The 17,429-nt window shown below is 45.8% G+C and overlaps 1 protein-coding gene across 2 annotated transcripts in view; it reads left to right on the forward strand.

Annotated features, from left to right (window-relative positions):
• Positions 1–17,429, forward strand: part of LOC149326986 (acetylcholinesterase-like) — a 33,178-nt gene that overhangs the window by 11,470 nt on the left and 4,279 nt on the right. Inside the window, exon 3 of one of the 2 annotated variants that reach the window (XM_089564009.1) lies at positions 9,666–10,868. In XM_089564009.1, coding sequence (XP_089420135.1) covers positions 9,666–10,868 — 1,203 coding nt within the window. Of the gene's footprint in view, positions 1–9,651; positions 10,869–17,429 lie in introns of both variants that reach the window. The other variant, XM_089564008.1, reaches the window with a different exon arrangement.

The following is a 17,429-nucleotide window of genomic DNA, read 5'->3' on the forward strand; positions in this document are numbered from 1 at the left end:
TGGCTTGTATATAGTTCATGTACATAGAACATTACATCACTCTAATAAATACCATGTTGAAGAAAAAAAAAAGCTGGGATGGCGAAGTGGTTAGCGTGGTCGTCTCGCACTCCGGAGACCCTCGTTCGATTCACCAACTTGACCAATTTCCTACTCGGCCTTACTTATTTTTTTATTTTTTACTTGCAGCATCACTATACCATTCCTTTAATTGGTTGCATGGTTACTAGCCAAAGTGCAATTGGCCCCGTTTGAAATTCGAGCACTGTGACGTCACGACCATTTCGACCCATTGAAAGGCGTGACAGTTCTGTCGACAAGTCCTGCTTACAACGATGAGGCATTAACGGCTTCCGCCTTAATAGACACTGTGCCGGCAGGCCTGAATTGGGAAATTTCTCTGGTATATATAGATGATGTAGTTATCTTCTCCTGACACGTAGAAGAGCAGCTAAAGAGGCTTCGAAAAATACTAGAGGCAATCCAGTCATTCTGATAGACCTTGAAAGCAGAAAAGTGCCCGTTTGCTTATGAAGAGCTGCTGCAAGAAGGGAGTACGGCCAGACCCGCAGAAAACCGTTGCTATCGCACTGCTTCTACCACCCGCAGATGAGAATGCTGTGCGCTGATTCCTCAGAATGTGCACGTATTACTGGCGATTTGTCAAGAACTTTTCTCGAATCGCCGATCCTCTGACCCAAATGACGAAGGCAGACGTACCATTTAAATGGGAACCGCCAGAAGGGGAACCCTTCAAGGAACTTCAGCATCGTTTACAGTCCCCTCCGATCCTCGCACACTTTGATGAAAATTTCTAGACTGAAGTTCATACAGGCGCAAGGAGCGTGGGCCTAGGCGCCATTCTCGTTCATAAATTCGACGGGCGGGAGAAAGTAATTGCATACGCTAGCCGTTTATCATCTCGGCTACGTCGAAATTCCGGCCCTACCTTTACGGGCGACCATTCAAGGTGGCAGCGGTCACCACGAACTGTGCTGGCTTGCCAATTTGAAGGACCCCACCTGCCGCCTCACTCGATGGAGCTTGTGGCTCCTGGAGTTTGACGTCGGCGTTGTTTACAAGTCCCGGCACAAGCACTCTGGCGCCGACTGCCTCTCAAGAGCAGCTGTACTTGTACCGCCGCCGGATGACGCTGACGACGCCTTCCTGGGATCCTCTTTTGGACTGCAGAAACGCTCGGACCCCGGCCCGAAACGCCTCATAGAGAACTTGCAAAGCAAGGTACCGCCGCCGGATGACGTAGACGACGCCTTCCTGGGACCCATCAGCTCTAGCTCTTTTGTACAGCCGCAACGCTCGGACCCCGACCTGAAACGCCTCATTGAGAACTTGGAAGGCAAAGTTTCTTCACCCCTGCCTCGTTCAAGTGAGGATTGTCTTCGTTCTGTGCACAGAATGATGTCCTCGTGAAGAACTTCGCAGCGAACAAACCAGTCTACCTCCTTGCACGTGCAAGTCCGCGCGAAGAAGCTCTTCAGTCTCCACAGACGAGCCGGCAGCTGGACATCTCGGGATTTCTCGCACCCTCTCCGCATTCAAGAAAAATATTACAGGCCCCGACCGTCTGCCGCTGTCACACATTATATGAAAACCTTCCGAGATTGTCAGCGATGAAAGACGCCTGCCACCCGACAAGCAAGATTTCTGAACCCTATTGAACACCACTTAAGGCTCTTTTAGCAGATATCCATGGAATTGCTTGGCCCATTCCCAAAGCCACTGTCAGGAAATAAGTGCCTCGTCACAGTGACTGATTACCTGACCCGCTATGCCGAGGCAAAAGCCCTACTGATCTGAACAGGAGCAGAAGTCGCCAAATGTTTCGTTGAGTGCATCCTTTTGCGACACGACGCCCCGATGTTCTCTTCACGGACAGATGAGCAGCGTTCAGAGCGAAACTGACGCAAGCCATCCTGCGTTGTAGCCAAACCAGCCACCTGAGGACAACTTCATACGATCTGCAGACCAACGTACCGACTGAGCGCCTGAACAAAAACAGCCGCCGACATGCTAGCCATAAATATCGATGGTGGACGCAAGGCCTGGAACGTCATCCTGCCTTACATCTCCTTCGACTACAACACCGCAGTGCAGGAGAGCAGCAGGATGACGGACGCCTTTTAGACTCGTTCATGGCAGGGAGGCCACGACCACGCCAGACGCCATGCTGCCCAACGTTACCGAAGATAACGTCGACATCGCCGCTTACCTTCAACACAAAGAAGAAATCCGATTACGGATCAAAAAGCAGCAGCGGACCGACGCCAGACCCTACAACCTACGAAGACGCAACGCGGAATACAAGCTAGCAGACCGAGTCTGGGTTTGGACGCCCATTCGCTGCTGTGGATTGAGTGAAAAGCTTTTGCGCCGTCTCCCGCACGCACTAAAATGCTGGCGATGCTGCTTTACCTATAGAGGGTATGATGTGGAGGGTGTTCCACCAAAGTCTTTACACAATGTTTAAAAATAGGATTTTTATGTTAGGAGAGCGCCTTTTTCGGCGTAGTTTTTTCAGCAGTGAACTACCTCAAATTATAGCTAAGGCGTGCTAACAGCAGCACTGGTTACCCAATATATAATGTTTAGCTTTTTAACAATTACTGTTAAGTTCCCCAATTACTAAGAGGCGTGTAGCTTACCGCTAATAATCTCCGTAACCGTTTTCAGAATTTCTACAACAAGATTAACCTCGGCGCTTCGGCCCAACAAATCGCTGTCGGCGAGTTACGTGCACTGGAAAGCTCTCTGTGGTCGTAAGTTTCTTGAAAGCGCGTCTATTTTGGCGCAGTGCAGGCAAAAACTTTTGGACCACAGCACCGAGGGTAAAAGCATTCTCGAAATTGTAAAAAGTGATAAGGATATTACTTACCGTGTTCGATACGACTGTCGATAATTAAGGAGTATAAATTAGAGCTAAAAAGTTAACTATTCAATATTACCTATCAAGCCTGCTAGTGAACACGCCTTAGCTGTATTATGTATTTCACCCTTGACAGTGATATGCCGAAAAAAACGTTCTTTGGACTCAAAAAGTCAATGTTTAAAAATCTGTAAAATCTTAGGCTAAACACCCTGTACATCATGCCCTCTAAAGTTAAAAAACCACGGCAAGCATTTTAGTGCGTGTGTGCGAAGAGGAAGTCAGATTTAACCGGCCGAGATGTATGCACGGATGGAAGAGAGAGAGGTGGTAGACAAATAAGGCCGCGTAATGATAAGCTGAAAATGTAGAGACAAACCCACATACAAGACGGAGACTTCGAGCTGTATTTTGCCAGGATACGAAGCGGTATGTGTGCCCGACTATCAGTGCGGCCGAGCTAAACCCGAATTCATCGCTTATTGAGAGTCGCTGCATGAAAAACAAGCTGTGTCTCCCGTGACAAAGGTCCGCTGTTCGAATCGTGGTGCTGCTGGAATTGGCACCAGCACAGCAAATCTATGTTCTAGTGGAACTGAAGAACTCACATTGAGTAACGCTGAAATTTTGGCGAGTTGGTAAGTATTCATCTTAGGGGGAACAGCGCCACAAAGGCGGGACAAACAGAAGACATGCGCTGACTAGGAACTGATTTTATTGAAAGACGGAACGTGGAATATATGCAGGTGTAGTGTGCCAACTGTGACAGGTTCCGCTACCGCCATGCGCCGACACTGCGCTGCGCCTGACGACGACGAAGTTATGCGCCGACACTACGCTGCGCCTGACGACGACGAAGTTGCCCCGCTCTCTTGGTGCTGGCTACGCCCGTCTACGCTGCCAGATCCTGCACGGCGGTTCGGTCTCTTGAGGACGCCTAATAAACGCACCCCTACACAGGAAAAAACAACAATAAAAACCTAGTCAAATGAAACTATGTCATGTGGGAGGCAAGATAGTCTATTTCTTTGTTAATAAATGTCACGGAAGGGTAGGTGACGCACTTTCAGACTGATTAACAATGAAATAGACTATCGTGCCTCCCACATGACGTAGTTTCATTTGGCTAGGTTTTTTGTTTTGTTTTTTTCCTGCGTATATTCCATGTTCACTCTTTCAATACAATTCGCTAGTCAGCGAATTTCTTCTGTGTGCCCCGCCTTTGTTGCGCTGTTCCCCATAAGATGAACTGAAGAAGATCGCCAGGTCTGCTGCCTTATCCCGACTATTAGCGCCGGGGACCACTGAGGCTTTGGAACGCTAGCTTCAACCTCAGGACCGGAAAATCTGAAGAGACTAGATGAAGCTAACCCCCTCACCCGAACAGAATTTGGGCACTCAGGTGCCGCCGTTTCACACATGCTTATAGATGAATATACCATTTAACCACCCTCTGTTTGCCCTCGGTAGATTTGTGAGCTGTGAGACAGTGGGTGATCTAAGAATATGTAGATATGCAAAATCTGACGTTCGAAAGTGAACATGGCAACGTTTAAAGCAAAAATCATTTTCAAAAGAAACTAGCCTACCCCGTCCTATTCATACAGCTATCAGGCGTCATGTGAGAAATTGATTCATACGACTATGATAATGTTGAGGGATAAACAGAAGAAGTATATACGGAGGCTTGAGGGGGGTAGGCATTCTTTTATCCATTAAAAATGTTCCAGCTAGATTTATCTCACGCATGAGATCTTATTTCAATAATGTAAAAAAAAAATTTCAGGGCGATCTCGCCGTCATATGGAACGCGTTTGCCTTTGTTCAGCTGGTTTCATACCTGGCCGTCAGACATATTCACCTGTACAGCACACCATTTATCCCGATCCAGCTGCCCTTAAGGCACTTTGATACGAAATTGCAAAATCCATGTTGACTTCGTATATTTCAAGTCTATCGAAGAATTCCAGCCCACATCGCCTCGCTGGGAGACTATCACTCACTAGAGACATCCACTGATGATCATTTCTTGATGACTACAGGTATCTCATTGGCTGTAGAAGTACCGTTGAGGGGCCCCTGATGTAAAAACTATTAAAAATATCAAATTGATTTTTGTTGAGTAGTGTAGTGGGAAACACTTAGTGTGGAAGCCTTGATGAAAAAGGACACATGAGGCAATATTATCGAATTTTTCATCATTAATCCAGATGGTGGCAGCTGTCTTAATTCAGCTTACTCTGAAGATCACCTGGAGGTTTGTACCGGCCAACGCACCTACACAGAGTCATGATAGCAATATGACTGAAGTTCCTATGATAAAGTTATATCTAGAATGAGTAATGAAAAAAAGCAGTGCGCAGTGCAACTAACATGTCACTTTATCCCAAACATAAGTGGGAAGCCTGTAGGCAACGAAGCAATAAAAGACTATGACAAAGGTCCTAGGAATAACAGGTACATGTACTATTTATCGAGGTGTATTTTGTGGTGTTTAACGTACAGGAGCGGCATATACAGGATGAGGTTAGGCGTAATGCAGGGCATAGGATTAATTTAGGCCACCTGGTGTTATTGAAGTGCGCTGACATAGAACAGCACATTTCGCAGAAGGAAGTAGTTTACGAGTCATAAATATCTTCTTCAAATGGGAGAACAGGAACTGCCCTCTGAGAAGCGAAAACTGAGATACAAGAAATTTAAACGCACTTTAGACTGCATACCCATGCTGATGTCGTCTAGTCAAGAGTTCGACGGAAATCCGTCTGGTCAGGCATGGTGATGCAATGAAGTGAAGTAGCAGTCACTGACCATAGTCGAAAAAAAAAACGAAAAACTTTTCGACTATGGTCAGTGACTGCTACTTCACTTCATTGCCGATGTCGTCCAGAATGTGGAGATGCTTGGGAATGTGAGATGATGCGATCACAGAATGGGAAAGTCCAGCTTTGAGTAGGAATCAAAGTGACTTCTTAGAATCCATGTCCCTGTTAGTTGTTGAGCAGACAATGGAAGGGAAAAGAGGAGCTCGTAATTAGTTACATGACGGAAAGCAATAGTCACCCAAAATAAGAGAGTATAGGCGATTGCCTTTTTTTTGTGGTGTTCATGAACGCGAAATTAATCATGTTAATCTTTTAAAGATAAATAATCAGAAAGAAGAATAAAAAACACATGCCGCAGGTGGAATCGGAACCTACGACCTCCGAATTTTCCACCCGAAGCTCTGTCATCTGAGCTACGGTGACGACTGCCCAATGCTGTGCTTTCGGGGACATTTATTCCCTAGTTGAAATAAAACTTTCCAGTATTCACCAGTGCCATCCTCGTCCATAGCCCAGCACAGTAGCGGAGGTGAACTGAGAAAGAAAAAGAATACCACCCGCATGTGCCTCATTCATTATATTGAAATGTTTCGTCGGGCAGTGAGCGAAGAGAAAAAAAAATTGAGATCATTGCGGCGACTCAGGTTGGGAGAATGCGAAAGCACTGACGCCTTCTCAGCACTCGTCGCCTCTCTTTGCTTGTCTTTATCATATTCTTTTTGTTTGTTAATTTAACAACTTAATTAGCGCAATTATCTTAGGCTTCAGTAAAAGATCAATTTATTTACTTTGATTATACCTTCTGTTATCTCACTGAACCATTTTGGTTTTTTGAATTTGGCACCGTGGTTGCTTTCCCGCCCACTTACTATATTCCCGTCCAGACTATTCAAAGGTCCAGTGGTTTTTGATGATAACTAATTAATTATTCTAAGTCAAAATAAACTTATTACTCAGGTAATTATCACTCATGATATACATTTCAATTCATTTCAAACTTGATTTTTACTCATTTGCTTATTTTTGCTATATTTTGCCGTCTGTGGCTGTTTTCCTGTCCATCACTATATCGACGTCGGCTCTATTTCGGCGTTCCTTCGAAATTTTTCGCTGTAATTAATAATCAACCTACAGATATATATTTTTAGCATCTTCACATCATCCTCTTTCGGTTGCAACCATTCGTTTGGTGCTACCTCTCCTGAGAAGATCACAAGTGTGGCGGACACGTTTTGCGGACACTTTTTTTGTTCACACGACTCCGTTGACGGAGCATAGAAATACTTTTGCAATAGTAATAAATGGCGGCACTAAAGGCTGTTAAATATGCACTGACTCTCAGCATGCTCAGAGCTTTAAAGTCTAGAAATGCTGCCATACCCGTAGTTCGCGTTATCGCAGATAATATATTCACAGTGACAAGGCAAGAGCGTGGTATAAACTTCGGCAGGGTACAAAGTCGTATCGGAATTGATAGGAACGAAAGAGTAAGCTTGTTCACTAAAAAAGCTCACAACAAGGAGCTCATTGCAGCAACCACTTTCTGCAATCACTGCACGAAATTAGTACAGTGACACCTGTGTGATATATTAGTTCACATGGAAAAACTTGTTAGACATAGGCTACAGCTGATCAACGCAATATTTGGAACATGGACGTTATTTAGTCGGGAACGATATTTCCCTGAAGTGGTAAATAATAGCTTCGCATTGAAAACACGCATTCTAAACACAATTTCGAACTAATGAATCAAAACATGCCTACCTGGGAAGTATGAGGAGAAATCGCTGCGGTAAACCACATTTTAATACCCTGCTTAAAATTTCATCAACTACAAAAACCGTATTTTGCAGGATTTACAATAGTAACATTCTATTCCATCCTAGAGTGCGTCATAGGCGAGAGCGCAATATAGTTTTTGTATGTGTCTTTTTAATTCTAAAGGAACCTAGTGTCCGAAACAGAATAGGCTACACACTTAAGAGTTATTTATCAAACACTTTTATCGCCGTATCAGGTGAATTAGACCTCAGCTCTTTGTCCACGATGAAACCCAACACAAAACAAATAAATTTAAGGTAGCCCAGCCAGCCGTAGAAATGTAAATGACGGGTATAAGTTTAAGACGGAGGAAGAGAGACCACAAACGAGATTTATTGTTATCAGAAAACTAAATTCGGTAGAACTATGTCTTAATTACGCAGTCCAGGTAACCGGCGGTCATTTATACTAGCGGAGTCGATGTGCAGGCAAGGCTAACGTAATACTTATTAGTAAGGAAACAAATCTGCTAATGAAGTTCCAAGGCTTCCAGGAATAGGGGGAGCGTCGCAGGAATAGGACAGAATTGGTTTGAAATTAATCGGACAGGATTTTGCTCTGCAGTAGATCTACTGAGCTGGAATTCTGATAAGTCCGCTTTCTACTTAGTTAACAAGGTGTCCTACCACGTGGCAAACTGTCAGGATTACACACGGCTGCTTTCTGTCTGTCTTTTGCTAGGATAAAGTGTGTAGAAAGCGAATGAAAAATTTTCTAAAAAAATTCTAGACCTAAACTCACCTCCTTGGAACACTAAACAGCGAATGATGTTATTACTTTGCTTTGGCCATTTATCCCCGCATTCGGCCATTGAATCAAGGCTGCCAACCATAAGAGGAAGTCTAACCGTGGTCAGGTGGATCAGCGACTCCTTGTGTGGTCACCCGTCTCCTCACAACTCTCAGCACTGTCTGCATTCCCTCTCGCACTTGCCCTGCACCCTCCTGTACTCTGAACGTGGAGAGGGTTATAGCCGCATTCCACTTTTCAACCTCGCACAATTTCCACCTGGCAATTATTTTAAACATTGAATTAGATTAATTCGACTGCTTACGTTAGTCTAAACTATATCGCTACGTTTTAGGAATAACGGCTGACGGATATTCCATGGTCGAATGCAGGCTATATGGCTGAGCAAAAGTTGAAACAACTTTGGCTGCATTAAAGTTAAAGTATAAGTTCGAGCACCTAAGAATTGCCGTTGTCTTTAGTATGTAGCTGCGTTCATGCAAGGACACCTAAGGGGACTACATGATCACTGCCTTGAAATTGAGCTGTCTGCGCCACACTGATTTATTCAAGCAGTGCAGAAAGTTGGGCGAGTTGGTAATACATGTTGAACTTAGCAAAGCGTAATAAAAAGACAGGGACAAGAAGAAGAAGAAGCACGCAGGACAAACGCATTGTCCTGATTTATTGTTAAGAAAAAAAGCGCCTTAGACACCACGTGGGCTCATTGCAGAGACTGGTGCCGCTTTCCGGCGATGAAGGACAGGGGCCGCGCACGGCCACGCAAGACTCTCTTCTTCCGGTGCTGAGCCAGTCACACCACTACGCTGCGTTTACCGCAGCTGAGAACGCTTCGCACATTGCTGTCGTTGACGCGCTCGTATTCGCGCACAACTTCAGTGACGCTGTGAGACTGGGCGACTGAACAGAACGTCCGCTTCGAATTTCTTGTCAACTGCAGTGTCGCTTGCCCGGTGCCCCTTTTTTACTTCAGGAAATGAGATTTTCGTGTTAAAATGTTTGTCTGTTTTGAGAAAAAAAAAGAACGGGAAAAATCACATTCCTGCCAATAGCTGCAATGCTTTCTGAACAGTAGTTTGCGATGTTTCTATGAGTGCCCAGTTATTTTTTACCTCGTACGAGGCGATAGTTGCGATTATTGTGAAATGGACAGTGTGGTGGCAGGGGGGGGGGGGGGGTGAGAGGGTGAGAATGTGCACGAATCGGCGGAACGTAGCGCATAATTTCTTCAATGAACTTTAATATGTGTGAAACCGAGATTTTATTTCTTTATGAAATATGTATTTCCATGATGAATGCATTGTTTCAGGTGTCACTGTAGAGCTACACCATTATGTGGGAGTATTAGCATCGAACTTTGTTGCCATGCAGGTGGAAAATGCCAGGCTTGGGATGCACGGTGTCTCCTACACCGAAGACTGCCTGCGGCTGAACATTTGGGTCCCCGACCTGGCCGTCCAGTCCGGCACCCCTGAGCCAGTGCTCGTCTGGATCCACGGAGGAGGCTTCCATTCCGGCAGCGCCACACAGGGGAACTACAGCGGTGCCGCGATGGCCGCCATGGCGGACGTGCTGGTCGTTTCTATGAACTACCGCCTCAGCATCCTGGGTTTCATGAGCGCCGACACTCCACAGGCGCCGGGCAACGTGGGTCTCCTGGACCAGGTCATGGCCCTGCAGTGGGTGCAGCTCAACATCGGACACTTCGGTGGCGACCCTCAGCGAGTAACCCTGTTCGGCGAAAGTGCGGGTGCGGTGAGCACACACGCTCACGTCCTGTCCCCGATGAGCGAGGGGCTTTTCAGGAGAGCGGTGCTGATGAGCGGCAGCATGTACAGCATAGACCTGTGGGACACGGTTCACGAAAGCATGGTCAAGGGCAGCAGAGTAGGCGACATCGTCGGCTGCTCTAACGGAGGGAGCAAGAATCTCTCGTCCAACCCAGATGAAGTCGTAGACTGCTTCAGACGCAAGTCGGCAGAGGAACTGGTTCGAGCTGCCGCCGAAAGCACATCGCCGAAGATCACAGCATTTCTGCCCACCTATCACGACTCATTCTTGCCAAGGATACCGCTGGTCGCAATCAAGCGAGGTTTTTTTGGATCCGTCGACATCCTAGCGGGCGTCACCTCGGACGAAGCAGCGTACTCGTTCCTGGCCTCAGCAAAGCCGGAGCTCTTGGTCGAAGACCTCGACGCCTCAGAAGGTCTCACCGACGCTGTTAATGCCGTCGTGTCACGATGGCAGAAGGCGGACGCACATGACATAATCCTTCAGTACACCGCCGACGCTCCAGAGGGCGACGGCAATGCTCTGAGGAGGCAGTACATCGACTACCTCTCGGACCGGTTGTTCAACTGCCCTCTCCGGTTCCTCGCTGAGAAGCACAGTGAGAGGGGCAGCAATGTTTACGCCTACGTCTTCAGCCACAAGTCGCCCACGGCACCTTTCCCCAGCTGGACGGGCGCTCCCCACACTTCCGAATTGGCATTCGCCTTTGGCCACAAGTACGACCAGCAGCCTGACTCGCCCGACGGGCGCATGAGCAAAGCCTTCGTGCGGATGCTAGCAACCTTCGCCGAAAGCGGGTGCGTGATGATTATGATGATGATGTCCTCAGGCTTACTGGCACATATCCACGGCGGGGGATTTCTAGGGTGTGGGTGCTTGCCAACCCTCGCGCTTCTGCTTCTTCAGTTATGTCCGCCGGATATTGTTTGCAGCAGCAAGACTACATTTGCTGGAAAACAGATGCAGAAATAGATAACGTTGGTCAGGCATCGATTCGAGCATGGCCACTGCCTTATTTTTGGGTCTGAAAATGCCTTCGGAAGGGAAACTGCGTTGTTTTGAGACAGGCCTTTCTGCGCGGGTCTTCTGAGAGACAGAAAGGCGCGCATAAGGCCAGTAGGCTTCTGCAAAACTGGTATGGACACAGGGTGCTTGCTAGAAATGCTGTGCGATTCTCACTGCTTTTTTGGCGTTAATGGAAACAGGATATATATTCGGCCGCATCGCTCTGCATACGTAAGTTAGGCTGAGGTGGCAGTGGTTATCAGCCTCACAACCCACAAATCCATCCTCCGCATCCTTGTTTTTCTTAAGCATTAATAGCAGAAGTGAATTCAACTTGATATGTTTAGTTAAAAAGATTGAAGACAGGCGATCTTAAATATTACTAAACGTCAGAGTGCCCACGCGACCGAGCACAGCTTTTGCGAACTCATTAACAAGCCACTACGAATTAGCGTGTGCTCTCTCTGAGGCACTTATCCCGCCATCCTGTCATATACTATGAAACCAGAACAAATTCTCGTTGTCTTTAAAAGGCAAACTTATATTTTTGTTGGCCACGTATGGTTGGCCAACAAAAATGAGTCCTGTTGTTACTCATTGAAAACATATTCATTTGTTGTACAATTTACTTATTTTTTTTTCCATCGCCTCATCACTGTTTGGCGCTAGGTCGACGCGACTAGGCGGTGCGCGGAATGGTTTATAAGCGAGCGTGTAGTGGCCTTTCATGGCGTCAACAGAGGCGGAGTTTGCGTACACCCTCCACGTTCGTTTCGTTCACGCCACCTAGGTTTACGTCATTGAAAGTTCCGCCGCAAATGCTTCTGTCTTGCCGCACAGATTATGTTCCCCTCTAACAACAAACTAACATTGCACTCATCGAGGCTATGAGGTTCCGTACTCGCATCCCACGAAAAATTCCTCAGTTCGAATGCGACCCATAAAACTTTTTTTCTGTTTACGTGACGCTGAAGGACCACGCGAACACACCGCCAAAATCGTTAACCGTGGCGAGTAATGCTGACTCGTTAAAAGTCCATAAGAAGGAATGCTTGAGGCTAGATGCCGAGTACAGCCCAAGGCATAAGTAGACGAGAACTAGACGATAGGCCACCGTTCATACTTACTACACTTTTAATAATAATTACCTCAAAAGCATGCACTTAATTGCACATAAAGGAATTTGTCAGCATAGCTCAACAAAATACCCAGGCATCGATTGGCACAAAATAAAGAGGACCTATATCACATGCAAAAGGGCCCTTTGTACGAGAAATGAAGTTCAATAAAGCAAGCTGCTGGGTGGGCGAGTTGTGGTGACCATCTTCCCTAGTTACAGCGCGAAAGACAGGACAAGAGAGGACGAAAGAACACAGCGCTGACTCGCAACTGAAGCCTTTATTAACAAACCATTTCTAAGTTGTATGCCTGCCTCAATCGGATTGTTTTAAGAAACGAAGTACCAGTTCATTGTTTTTTACAGGTTTTTTAGACCTCTCGCTTCATTTCACTTCATCCCAGGTGTGCTAGGATTTTGAGCCGCGTTTTCAAGAACCCATTTTTCCATATTCATCAGCATGTTCGAAGCCAGTGAAAAGAGCAATTGTTCATTTTTAACAATACAGCGCAAAAGACATGTGAGCACAGGCTGCAGCAAAGCTTCAAAACCAAGTACGTCGCCTAATGCAGACCGGTTACCCTTCAGAAGTTAGGGTTTCCGTGGAAGAAAAACTGCTGATAGAGTTGTGGACAGCAATAAATGGAAAAACTAATAATGAAAAAAGAAAAGAAACGTTGCTGTCGTGAATACCTGCACCAGGTTTCACACAACCTGAGGAGAACTGGGAAGCGTGCGGGAGTGGACGTTGCTTTGCAGCGCTTATGCGACTGTGTAGTCTATTCCGGGAAGTGCATTCCTCGAACAGCGAACCTCAAGGCTGCTCGAGGAGGCACGCTGAACGTTTCGTCTCTTGCCAGGAAAGAGTGATTTATCCGTTGCCTGTGTGTCCTGTCGGAAGAAGTACACCGGCTAAAGTGGCTGGTGCGTTATTGAAAGATCGTCTCACGTGTTGCCACCACAAAGCACGTGACAAAGTACTGAGGAGCCTGCAAGAAAGATGAATGTCATCAGGATAGCACTATAAATGGAAGAAACCGCGATGCTTTGGCGAGAGAAATCATCAAGGCACTGATGACAACACGGCTTCACGAGGAATGTATTTGTGTGCTTTCCATGGCTCTGTCAGAGAAAGAAAGACCTTATCTTTAATGTGGCTGTTGACACGTGCCAATGCTTTTTGAAGATCGATGTTTCGTATGAATGAACTGTATCTTCTCGTTGTCAAATCTGGCCGCCAGAGGGGCGGCAAATATTTATACTGACTAGTTTGCCAATAAGGCTTCAGTTGCGAGTCAGTGCTGTGTCCTGTCGTCCTCTCTTGTCCTGTCCTTAGCCCTGTAACTGTGGGAAGTGTCCCTGGCTTCTTTGCTTAGAATTTAGCTCTCAGTCTGGCACTCAAGGCTCAGCTGTTTTGATTCTTCAATTCCTTTACGGAGTGTGTTCGGTACTCATTTGTTCGAAGTTCTCGTTGATGAAGCCCATTCCTATTTGGACTGACGTATACACTAATTGTATGGCTGTATACGATGACTTCAGCTTTTTAACGTCATTCTTTAGTTCTGTCATTACTTCCACGAACCTGGAAGTGATGTAATTCAAAACTGTATTTCTTTTATACTGTTGGGCGCCATTTCAGCGAGCTTGTGTTAAAAATCGGCTAAATCTGTATGTACGGATACAAAATATTATGCATACAAAAACTTTTGTACTTTTTTGGTAAGACCACTGCAACGATCTTTCCTTATTCTGTGCACTGCGATCACTTTTTTTATAATTTCTTTTAGTAGAGCTATCTAAGGTAGCGCAGGCCTCGTCAGGCTTTTCTGGATTTTTGATGGTGTTTCTTCTTATTGTACTACTAAAAAGTATATTCAATTTCAACTTGAGACCTAGATACACAAAACCACGCTGCTAGAGTTTCAATCTTCCGGCTGTAGCAATCTTCACCGACTGGCGCCGATATCGACTAGATTAAATTTTCGCTAAAGCCCGATGCACCGCCTACGCTAGGCTTTCACGCCGGTTGAGCATTTCCTTTATTGTGTCTGCCCTAATTCCTTCCACTTTTGAGCAATGAATGGCTACCTTCTGGGAGGTTAACTCGATCGGAAAAAACGCATTAGCTGTTCGTTTAATTTCCAAATAAGGGATATTTTACCCAGGATATCCTCAAAGGCACTCGTCATCTAAGGTGCCATATGTTGCTTTTCATTTTCAAGTGTTTTTTTTTTATTTCCTTAGGGTCAAAAGGGGGGGGGGGGATGTAAATTATAAAATTTGGGTAAAAAAATAAAAAGAAGGTTTGGCGAGCAAATAAAGCCGAGTAGTGAGTCGTGACGCAGTCCCTGCGCCCAAGCAGTGTATGTTCATGTAGTGGTGCTGGCATTCCGTCCGTCACGAAGGCAGCAAAGTGGGGTTCCAATAGAAACTGATCCTTGGGCTCACTCGCGCCCAAAAGAACTGAGTAACTCGGGGCTGATACTCACAAGCGGGCACAGCGGTCGTCCAAAAGATTGCCCTCCGCTCTTGGCCATGCTCTATTTTAAGCTGACAACAACCTTTCGAGATAAGGCGTGCAAAGTAGCCACAACTGTGCCGACCCTTAGCGAAAAAGAGGATGTGCTAAAAATGCATTTCAAACGTATTCTATTTATTTCAAATTTATTTCGCATTTTTTGTCCCTATGCTTAAACTGCAATACGAATGCTTTCTAAGTATACGAGGAATAATATTTTAAACGTTCTTAAAAATATGTGAAAAGTACATTTTTGCCCGCTTAGCATATTTATAATGCATTAAAAATATAATAAAAATATACATTAGAAATATACTAAAAATATACATTTAATCCATTACAAATATGTTTACTCGGGCTTAAAAAGTCTACTGGGCGGCTCCATGCAATGACACGGGTTAATTCTTCAACTGGAGAACAAATCGTACACGGGTATTTATCATTAATCAACAGGAGTCTCATATTATAAGGTCACGTGATTGAATGAAAAGGCAGATACCTACACACAGCATACCAAGACGACAGCGACACAGCAAACAACAAATCCTACGACAAGCGCTGTACTTGGCTTACCGTATATATACCCAGCGAAAGCGACGCACTATTTTGCACGATGAGGCCTTTTTTTGCGCAAATTCTGTGGGCTGCCAAATTATCGCAAAAGTACCCTACTGGTCGCGTTCGAATCTGGGGTTAATTGAGAACGGAACTGCTAGTTGAAACTTGCGTCAGGCACAGGTCAGGAGTCGAGCTGTCAACCAACAGATACATGCGCGTGTAAGGGAGCCGGTCTGCCCTGCCAGACGGGGTCCTTTCCGCTGGCTTATTCGGACCCAGAAGTACCCAAGGCGCTTTTGCTGGTATAATGCTATCACGTTCTCACACAGAAATGTTCGAATGACATTGAGTGGAATGACATTCGAGAATAGGAATGACATTCGGACTCGACGGACTGCCGCGGTGCTGCACGACACTTTCGAAACGCATTCGAAAGCCTCAGCTCGTTTTCAGTGTACAGCGACGACGACGACGGCGGTCACACTAGTCCGACAACGACAGTATATATCACGCTGAACAACAGCATGTAACTATAGTGAAATACCTAGTTTACTATAATATGATTCTAGAGGGACACGTTTTTCAGGCCAACGACACCGACGAATCCGGTCGGCGGACGGTCAGCCTTGTCGGCGGCTGAGCGAGAGCACGGTGATGAGGCGGCGGTGTGTATATGCTCGCGCTTCTAAATGAGCGAAACGAACGACTATATTTCACTTGTGCACACCTGAACACTCACCAGCGATAAGCGCTTGCCAAATCAATTTCAGTCGACGACGGCTCTGTTCCCTTCCGCGACGACTAGGCCCAGCGAGTTCGCAGGGTTGGATCTGTGATTTCGGCGGTTGTGAAGAGCGAATCACAAGGTTTAGCGAATGCAAATAGTCACCAGGTGTAGTTTTGGCAACAGTGACCTGAAATCAACTATTGCTTACATCGCAGGGCACGCGTACGATGAACGGGAATCGCCGGTGTGACCCAGACTGCCGAGCCGTGCTTTACGGCCAGCAGCAGTCGTCGCCGTCGCTAGCTTGTGGATAACAATCGCCAGACATACTTCTAGATAAAGTAGTTTTAAAAAAAGTACTGGTCACGTCGGAGAAAGCAGGGACAAGAAGCGAGAAGCGCCAGTCCTCCGCGATGCCAACAGCCCGGCTTTCTCAGGCGTGCAATCGCATCATCGCTTACCACACATTGTCGCACTGCGTAAACAAGCACGAGTACAACTAGTAAAAAAGAAAACAGATTGTTCAATAGAACGAAAGCGCAGATTGCGTTTTATGTTATGTTATGTAAACAAGCGATGTAAACAACAGTATGAGTGCAGTTGTCCTCATCGGCGCACTACCGGGGAAATTTCATGCTGACGCGGTTAATATTCATTGGCGTAATATTATCTTCAAGCACTCCCTTAGACAGAACACGTGTAGCATCGTTAGATGACATTCGGTTGGTAGGCAGTCGAAGCGCCCTTGTAGCAGGGGTATAAGTCACGTGTAGCATCGTTAGATGACATTCGGTTGGAAGGCATTCGAAGCACCCGTGTAGCAGGGGTATAAGTGGTGATCACCTTCCTGCTAGAGGTTACCATAAACGAAAGGATGACAAGAAAGGGAAAGTTTTCACTCTTCGCTGAAACGTTATTTCGAGCCCTAGATTGTTCCACGGTAGCTTGAAGTGTAATGAAAATATGTTTACGCGGACAACCCATTTGTTAGAATTTAGATATACTTCAGACGGATTAATTGCGTATTTTCGAAAGTACACTTTAAATAGATGGCCAGCACCAAAATGCGATCCAGAAACTCGATTTTGAGCATTAGATTGTTCAACGACAGCTTGTAGTGCGCTGCAAACATCCTAATGCGGACTGCCAATTTGCTAGGATTTCAGTGTTCTTTGGACGAATTAATTGCGTATTTACGGAAGTACACTTCAAATACATTGACGACACGCAAATGTCATTTCCCGAAACGCAATTTCGAGCACTCGACTGTTCAACGGCAGCTAGAAGTGTGCAAAGACGTTTAAAAGGACTGCTCGTTTGTTAGAATTGAAGTATATTTCGGATGAATTAATTTCATAATTACGAAAGTTCACTTTTAATACATTGACAAGATGCTAAAACTACATACATATACGTTTACAAGGGCTGCCCGT

This window comes from Amblyomma mixtum, chromosome 10 (assembly GCF_055824585.1).
Source record: "Amblyomma mixtum isolate Tamu chromosome 10, ASM5582458v1, whole genome shotgun sequence".
In the NCBI taxonomy this organism is placed as follows: domain Eukaryota; kingdom Metazoa; phylum Arthropoda; class Arachnida; order Ixodida; family Ixodidae; genus Amblyomma; species Amblyomma mixtum.